The sequence below is a fragment of the Rhipicephalus microplus genome, unplaced genomic scaffold, assembly GCF_043290135.1.
Source record: "Rhipicephalus microplus isolate Deutch F79 unplaced genomic scaffold, USDA_Rmic scaffold_18, whole genome shotgun sequence".
Classification (NCBI taxonomy): Eukaryota; Metazoa; Arthropoda; class Arachnida; order Ixodida; family Ixodidae; genus Rhipicephalus; species Rhipicephalus microplus.
The window spans coordinates 10407440-10416910 of NW_027464591.1; the positions used below are offsets into that span (position 1 = coordinate 10407440).

The window sequence follows — 9471 nt, forward strand, 5'->3', positions numbered from 1 at the left end:
TATATAGTGCAGATAAATAGATTACTACTGATAATTTGTAGGCGGTCCGTCTGATGTCTTCGGGATCATTTTGAGAATGTCCTATTGCGGCGCTTATATTCTTGTGCATTTACCTTGATTTCTCTGTAAGTAAGGCACTGTTGTTGATAAAATTGTCGTTCTGAATTTTGTCATACATTGAGCTTTCACTCTGACGTTAATTATTATGACTTGAGTTCCCCGTTAACGTGCACTGGCACCCAACAGTACCAGGCCTCTACCAATTCACCTTCATCAAAATGTGACCACAGCAGCCTGGCTCACATCCGTGACCTTAGGGTCAGCAGCCGTAACCACTGTTGCTGTTCCACCGAGGAGAACTGCGGAAATCAAAAGTTCAAACACTGCAGTGGCATTGATTCATTGCAATGCTTTATTATCCCTAAAATGGTCAATAAAAATGAGGAACAAATTACGCCACGCCAAAGTTTATAGGATCAGCACAGATTTCATAAAATAAGCAAACTATAGGTTTGTCTAAAGTGAACGCCATATATGTCGACAGCCATCGTACACAACACGAATGCGAGCTGTGATATCAAATAACAAACTATATTATCAATGTTTATGCTTCGATAAGTCACTATTCGTATTTAAATTAATGCAATATATTTTTATTATTCAGCGCTAATAAGCGTGTAGTAGCTATTTTTATGTAAATACAATTCACTATGACTGCAGTTGTTTAGCTAGCAGAGCAGGTATACGGGGCTCGCTGGTTAGTCGTGTTAAATCTGGCCCAGCGAACGGCCTTCAGTTTCGGGGATCAGGTATATGGCTGTCGCGGCGGCAACTGCTACTGTAAGGCTTAGCGCCAGCAGCGGTCCCTTCTGCTGGAATGCGGTGAGCACGTCGACGTCGAAGTACAGCACCAGGAAGGCCAAGAGCCAGCGCGACGACCACACGATGGACGAGCCCAGCAAACGTATCCTCGAAGGCATGAGCTCGCCGGTCAGCAGCGTCGGCAGGTGGCACACGCCCACCGAGTAGGCCACGACGAGCATTCCGATGGAGATCGCGGCCCCCCAGCTCGTCTTGCCAGACTGTTCAGTCACGGACCAGTGGCTGGGCGAGTTAAAAAGTGGGCACAGTTTCTGTCATGAATAGCGAAACCACCATCCCACATGCCACGTACGAGCTTTCACAAAATGATACTATACAGTGGCATGCTACGATGGATATTTAGCTACTTTTGTTAGTCTGCAGAGATCCGAGAATATCCTTTGTTATATTAAACTGCGTTGAAAATTAGGGAATATGTGCCCATACCTTTGTTTTTTACAAGACCCAAATGTATGCCTATTGTACATTGGTACGTTTGCGTTTTATGTTTGAACGTGTGCTTGCATATGACTGAGACGTCTGTATATGTGTACTAATTTTTATAGGAACAAGTACTCTTGATTTCCTGTTGTATGGTGCTGGCGCGCGAAGTGCAAATAAATAAATCAACTTAGGTTTATTATCGGAAATTTAGAAGGCTTCTGTCGCATTAATAGTAGAATTCGCAAACACGAAAGTAGTAGCATCGTTCATAGTGCGTTTGTAGATGACCGCATTACAAATTAACATGTGGTATGACTACTAAAAATGAATCTCCGGAAAGCTCAAGCATACCGCTACATGCTACGAAAACCCCATTATCATTTATATTTCATTGTGCATCACATTATCTCCTTGAGAACACGCAGATCATTGGGGCAATTTGAGCACCATGGGTTTCTTCCGGGGCACCAGGCTCTACTATTGTGCCCGGAGCACCACCGTGATCTAGCAGAGTTCTACCATAGAATCTAGCAGAGCAGAGCGCCACCAGGATCTAGCAGATCTAACATCGCAATTTAGCCAAGTGGCTTGCGCAGCTTCTGTTGTTGGCACGGTGGTGAATGTACCACCTCCCTTGACTGATGCCTGTGTGACTGATATCTTTTGTTTTGTTTTTGTTGTTGTCTTAGCAAAATACGTCAGACGTGCAGACTTGTTCTGCTATTTTGGCCACCGATTTCTACGACCAAACATTCCTCGTAAGAGTCAATCATGCTTTCTTGTGACTGCATCAAAATTAAGGTTCTTGTCATTGTTAATTCCATGGATCAGCACAAATATCCCGTTGTGCATATAGTCGGACAGCCATTCTGTAAATAGGGAAGCGTGTATATTTGGCTGGCGAGATCATGTGGTTACGGAAATTCTCCGCTAAATTTCGTATGTATCCGCTTGCACATGACTCGGTAAGTGTGAGTGAGTAGACCAATGGTAATGACACTTGCTTTCAGACCGTGAGGGCTTGGGTTCAAACCCTGCCTTGCCAGGAAAATTGATTTACTTTTTATTTATTTTATTTCTTCATTCACCGCGAGCCCTTGTCACGCAATTTGCGTGATGTACTACTACTACTACTACTACTACTACTACTATTACTACCAGTACTAGTACTATGATTACGACTACGGGAACGATGGAACGCCGTAGACTAAGACAGCCACAGGATAACTTCTTGGACGTGTTTACTAAACGTATTGTGGTAGCGCGAATTTCGGGAAAAGAAGCAAACATAAAAATGAGAGACAGAAAAGCATTTGTGCTCTTGCTTTTCTGTTTTCTTTTTTACACCAACCCCGTGCTGCAGAATGTTAAGACAGCATTGCTGTCATGCACTCGGCAAGCTCTTGCACATTAAGAAAGTGGGACTCACGTGAATGTTAGGTGGTCCAGCGGTCGAAAAATGAAGAGAATGACTGCAACCAGGAAGGCCGAGATTCCGAGCTGCGTGCGACGATTTGTGAAGGGCGTTAAGGCTGTGGCCAGGGTGGTGCATGCGAGGTGCGAGAAAACCAGCACAACGGCCAGGAACTGTGGTGGCACTTCTACCACCACGTTGCTCATCACTTGAACAGCACGCAGCAGACATATTTGGGCGCCTGAGATGTTCTGAAGAAGGTACAGCAGGAGGCATGTCGACACCACCCTGTCAATGTGGAAAGAAATAGATAAATGGAAGATACAAAATGAATGAAATCTGGCTCACTACGTGTGACTTCCCACTGAGTATAGCACTGGCGTATTGCTACATTTAGTAAAGGGCTCCAGCAAATATATTGTAACGGGGAGTATTTAATAAATGAACGCCGGGTGGCTAACACTGCACACAGTATGCAAGGATGCAGGACAAGAGGGTAGTTCAGACACAGCCCCACAACAACATCATCGTCTTGCACAACCCGCATCGTCACATTGCACAACATCGTCGCATTGCACAACCCAAAAGGCATGACTTTAAATTGATAAAGCCCGTCGAGTATTATGAATGCCGTCTCCTTGCGATCGCGGTCATCGGCTGAAATTTGCCAATATCCAGATCATAGGTGCAGGGAAGAGAAATACTTGGCACCATGAAGGCAGTCAAGCGCATCATCAATTCGAGGTAGAGGATAGACATCCTTCTTGGTTATTCGATTGAGATGGCGATAGTCGACGCAGAACCACCAGGTGTTGTCCTTGTTTTTAACAAGCACAACAGGTGATGCCCAAGGACGGGTCGAAGGCTCTATGACGTCTTTTTCGAGCATTTTCTCTACCTCACTCTGGATTATTTGGCCCTCTGAATCAGACACACGGTAAGGACGCTTATGAATGGGACTGGCGTCGCCAGTGTCGATACGGTAGGTTACGACGCTTGTGTGGCCCAAGGAATGTCGTCGATATCAAAAATGTCGAGGTAAGAAAATAGAAGACCACGGAGCACTTCAACTTGGGACGGCGACAGGTCACTTGATATCATTTTGTCTAAGAAAGCTCTGTTCTGTGCGGCTACGACAAGTTCGGCTACGGTCTTGATGTCAGGAGTAAGAGATGAAATTGTACATTGCTCAAGAGTGGAGAGTTCTGCTAAAGTAATACCTTGAGGAATGACCTGGGTCGACATGGAGAAGTTGAGGACAGGAAGAAGTGTCTTGTTCTCGCTAAATCTCACTATACTATGAGGAAGTATGATGTTGCGGGAAAAGGTCAGGTCAATGAGTGGAACTCTCGAGTAGTCGTCATCAATAACAGGTGGGAACGGCGACATAGAAAGGTATACAGCGGCCTGAGACGGTAATCACAGACACTCCACGGACCGTAGCCGTCTGCGAGCTGCAGGAGGGACATCAGAGTACAAAGGCAACTCTAGCTCTAAAGTGGCGGTTGTACAATCAATGAGGGCTGATTAATTGATTTGTGGGGTTTAACGTCCCAAAACCACCATATGATTATGAGAGACGCCGTAGTGGAGGGCCCCGGAAATTTTGACCACCTGGGGTTCTTTAACGTGCACCCAAATGTGAGCACACGGGCCTAAAACATTTCCGCCTCCATCGGAAATGCAGCTGCCGCCGCCGGTATTCGAACCCGCGTCCTGCGGGTCAGTAGCCGAGTACCTTAGCCACTAGACCACCGCGGCGGGGCAATCAATCAATGAGGGCTGAATGCGCGGTCAAGAAGTCAATGCTGAGAATCACGTCGTGTGGGCAAGCGTCTAGAACTGCGAAGAGGACTGAAGTGTGAAGGCCGGCAACAGTGACGCGGGCAGTGCACATACCAAAAACTGATGTTCGGCTGCCGTCGGCTACTTGCACAGTCGAAGACATGGCAGGGGTAAGAACTTTTTTCAGGTGGGACCGAAGACGTGAACTCATAACAGACAGTGTGGGCACCAGTTTCTATCAGAGCTGTAACGGTCAGGCCATCGATAACAACGCCAAGTAAATTTCGTCTGAAATTAGTGGTCGGTAGAGGTTTTTCGGTCCAAGTTTTCAATGCAGTGCCACCTCCAGGAGCTTCATCTGTTAGTTTCCCGAGAACTGCCCAGAATACGCCGGTGACGGGGAGCGACGGCGTTGATAGGAGCGGGGCTGGTGACACTGAGGCGACGGCGAGCGGCTGGATCGGGCTCCCTGGGCGCCGACATCGGCGTAGGATGGTTCGGAGCGTTGAGTAGAATGGTTCGAAGCATTGAGTAGAATGGTTAGGTGAAACGTCCTGAAGGTGGTCATCGGTAAAACGAGGTGGCGAATACTGCCCACGATCCTGTCGGTGGTCGTCTAGAAAACGTTGCCGGAAAGGCCATCTGTTGTGGCAGTGGCGGGAAATATGGCCAACGCGATGGCAAGAGAAGCGTATTGGTCGATCACCTTGTGTGCACCACTCAGATGGATTTCGGTAGTGCGATGAGAACAGCGGGACCAACGCGGCATAAGCAACAAGTGTGGCGGCGTGGTAGTGAGCGTTAAGATTTATGGACTGTGGTGTGTCGCTAGAGTTTTGGGGAATTAAGACGCCCATGTAGGCAAAATATTGTCGCACAACAGCCTGAATAAGAGATATTGGGACCGAGTTGTCAGGCACAGGGGGTTCAGAAGTGGAAGGAGCCATGGCTTCCAGCTCCTGGCGGACAATTCTTGTAATATTTGGAGGATTTACGCATAGACGTGGTGCCACAGGATCCTCGCAGGGAGATGTCACAGTGGTGTTCGGGAGTCAGGAGAAAAACGTTGAGTATTTCTCCTGCTTTTGGCTTGTTCGAACCGCCGACATTCGCTGACAATTGAGTCAAAGGTGGTACAGTTCTTGGATATCAGAATGTTGAAGGCATCGTTGGCTATGCCTTTCAACACATTGCTGACCTTGTTTAGTTCAGTCATGTCTTCGTCGGCCTTTCGACACAAGGCGAGCACGTCTTGGATATAGGTGACATACGACTCGGTGGAAGATTGAACTAGTCACGCGAGTTCCTGCCTGGCTGCCATTTGTCGAGCAACCTACCAGCCGAACAAGTCACGGAGCTTCTGCTTGCACACGTCCCAACTCGTCAGGTCTTCCTCGTGCGTCTCGTACAAGGCGCGTGCAGTACTTCGCAGGTAGAAGATGATGTTGGCCAGCATAAGCGTCTTATCCCACCTGTATTGCTTGTCGACGCGCTCGTATAAGGCGAGCCACCCGTCAACGTCAGTTGTGTCGGTGCCGCAAAATGTACCTGGATCGAGAAGATCGGAAGGGATCACAGGTGACGGAGCAGGCGTAGACTGAACGGATGGCGCACTGCCTTCAGGCACCGTGGCTGGACGAAGCTGGCGTCCGCTACAGAGATCCAGAGTCGGAATATTACCCCGCGCCTCCACCAAAAATATGTAACGGGGAGTATTTAATAGGTGAACGCCGGGTGGCTAACACTGCACACAGTATGCAAGGATGCAGGACAAGAGGGCAGTTGAGACACAGCCCCACAACAACATCGTCGTCTTCATTCCTTCTGCGTCATTTCTGCACCCGTGTCTGAGGTACCTTTCTATACACGTGACATTTAGAGCTGTGCCAATTTCGATTTCTTCGCATTGATAATAAGTAACAAGTATAAATAAGCAGTTCGTTAAGTGGTATCGAAAAGAGCACTTCTCAAACCACTTTATATAATATGTAAAATGCCAGGAGAGTAACACACACGCGCATTGTTCTATGGTAGTCATCACTGAGAAGCATAGCGAGAATGAAAGACCAATAGAATAAAGTATTAGGCCATCATTGAAGGATCTCGAATGTTGTATTAATGCGATTCTTCGGTAAACTCGTCATACATGCGGCATCAGTAAAACCCACAAAAAGCGCGTAATAAAAGAGAAAAATTAGAAAACTTTATGATGAGCTAAGCAAGTAAATGCTCGTTATAATTGTCATTGATCAGGACGGGCGAAAAGACTGAGACATATTATGACGATTGCCTACTACAAATCATAAATATTTGTATTTGGATGAATAATAATAGACTGAGCTGAACTGAACATTCGGCTAGTAGATGCAAAGTCTCGATTTCAGCTGCAACAATGCGGAGCCTTCTCTTAACCTAAGCCTCAGGAGGCATGTCCGAGTCTAACGTGCTCTCGATAGACACATCAATATTTGAAATGAAGAGGAATTACGTCAACGCATATACTACCGCAGACAAACTGCGCAGGCAGTGAAGAAATGCCACGCGTAACACAGCAACTCTCGTCACGATAAAGCATGGGTCCCAAACATGCAGCCCATGGACCTTTTGCTTGCGGCCCGCTTCTTTACGTGAAATAAAGTTACACGACTTTGCTAAATAGTGCTCGCATCAAATAGTATCGAATTTTCCTACCCATTGCAAGTGATTATTGGCACTTTCTTCAGTAAGCTAGGGATACTGGGCAGGTCTAAAGTGTTTTTTTCTGTCATGCACTCTACAGGTCACTATCACCGTGGAAAAAAACTCATTTCATAGTCGGCTTTCAGGTTTTAGTCACTGCGGAAATAAATCTTGATATTTCCACCTCCATTTAGTAGTGGGTTGTATACCAAGGCAAAGACTCGCACCACTAAAGAAAGAAGTGCCCTCGTGCCCCAGCTCTGGTGAACAAGCCGGACCGACGCGCTTGGTAAGAGCCAGCTGTTGCTCAGACATCGATGAACCTTCTCTAGACCCCTAGAGCGACGTGACAATTGGTGGATGTCCTGGGTGTCCTCTCGGGGATGTTTCAAGCCCCTCCTGTAAGCAGCACCACGAGCCCAGCGCGAGTCACCACTCCCGTTCATCTGACCAGCCGCAGCATCAGGGGATTACCACCCGAAGCTGACGTTACAGTTCATACCAGTATGGTGAGCACGTCCGTTCAAACTACTTCAACAGGTACGGAAAAACCAAAGGCGATTGGGTACCTCCTCGAAAGTCCACAGGTGCCGACACAGTTTTATGGCACCGAGCTTGAAGACATCGAGGACTGTTTGGTCGACTTCGAGTGCGTGGCTACCTTGAATGAATCCAAACTACGGCGTGTGTACTTCTAATTGGAGGATGGAGCACGCACGTGGTACTTGAACCATGGGGAACAGATGACGTCTACCGCCAGCTGCTGGATACTTACTCATAAGCTGATCACCACGAACGATCAGAACGAGCGATCCAGGCCCGCATTCAAATGCCCAATGAAACTGTCACGACCCATGTCGAAAATATGACGCGCCTGTTTCGACGGGCTGATCCGGAAATGACAGAGGAGAAGTTGCGTTAGCTGATTAGGGAAGCTAAGGAGCAGCTTTTCGCTGGCCTTGTACGGAGCTCGCCGAAAACGGCCGCCGAGTTTTTGTCCGAGGCCGTCACGATGGAAAAGATGCTTCAGCATTGATCGAACTCGCTGCTAGGCGGCCAGCGTGAGCGGATGCCTGTAACGTAGGCTCCGGCAAACGGTACGTGCCACTCCTACCCAACCTTTTCTACGGTCACTAACCTGCTCGAACAGCGGCATAAATGTCTGAGGAAGACAGAGACGACGCCCATTATGGGCCAGCTCCGACGTTCTGTGTGCAACGGGCACTTAGTGAACCGAGACGCCGAGCATCCGAACTAATCCTCTCTGAGACTCAGCTCCTTCGTCGACACTGCCAGTGACGCCTCCCATTATCATGGAAGTAACGGTTGAGGGCATCACCATTTCTGCTGAAGAGTTCCAGGCCGGCAATTGGACACCAGTTCTCTACAAAGCCTATGCGTCTCGACCAGCTTGTTTACAGAAACCACTTTCGCAACCCAACGCTACTTCCGAGGCGGCCAACCCGAACGCCAGGAACATCGCGTGCGTCGAAGCAGCTGTAACTGGCAGAGGCAAAATGCCGGCCCACCTACCACCTGCTACGAAGCAGATGCGCATCATTGTACAACGCAGCAAGCAATTGCCACCACTCCCACCAAACGCTATTCGCGTCGTCGTTCGTCCGTGAGGTCAACTGCGACTCTAAGATGTCCCAACACCTCGACTCATGAAGGTAGTGCAGGCTGCACTCCAAATCACTCTACCTGATGAGTTATGTCTGCGCATACACCCCACCAATAATAAATTCACTGCAGCTACAACACACTCCGCAGCAGCTGAGCTCCTAAAGGCGCTGACTTCACTCACCATTGACGACCATGCTTACCCTTGCGTGGGTTACGTGGCACCCCCACCAAGAGCTACAAGAGGAGTCATCTCAAACGCCTTTGACGACGAGCCCCCAACTCATCTGTACGAAGATCTGGTCAAACGGACTCCCAAATACTGAATACTCGCAGCCTGACGAATCGGGAAAACGCACTCCATTCTCATCAACTTCGCCAATGAGCTATTGCATTCCCTTAAATACATGGGAGTCGTTCACCGCTGCACTCCATACTGTGGAAGTCCGGATGCCTGTACGAATCGCAGACTACCGGGCCATCGTCATGACGTATGCCCAAGCCCCAAGACTAATCTCTGCCTACGTTGTGGCATCCAACATCCACCCCGGGAACCTCCTTGCACGCCTAAGTGCATTCTGTGCGAGGGCTCTCATCTTACCGGCACTGGATCATGCAAAAGACGCAACCTTCACTAGCCACGCCAAAAGACAAGGCAACCTCAA

The 9471-nt window shown here is 48.3% G+C and overlaps 1 protein-coding gene across 1 annotated transcript; it reads right to left on the reverse strand.

The window, feature by feature from the left end:
- Window positions 1-767: 767 nt before the first annotated feature.
- Window positions 768-9003, reverse strand: LOC142785188 (facilitated trehalose transporter Tret1-like). The gene is made up of 4 exons (XM_075883647.1): window positions 8991-9003; window positions 5914-6052; window positions 2735-3007; window positions 768-1104 (listed from the first exon to the last, which is right to left on the reverse strand). The coding sequence occupies exons 1-4, from the start codon at window positions 9001-9003 to the stop codon at window positions 768-770; spliced, it is 762 nt and encodes a 253-aa protein (XP_075739762.1).
- Between the last annotated feature and the right edge of the window lie 468 nt (window positions 9004-9471).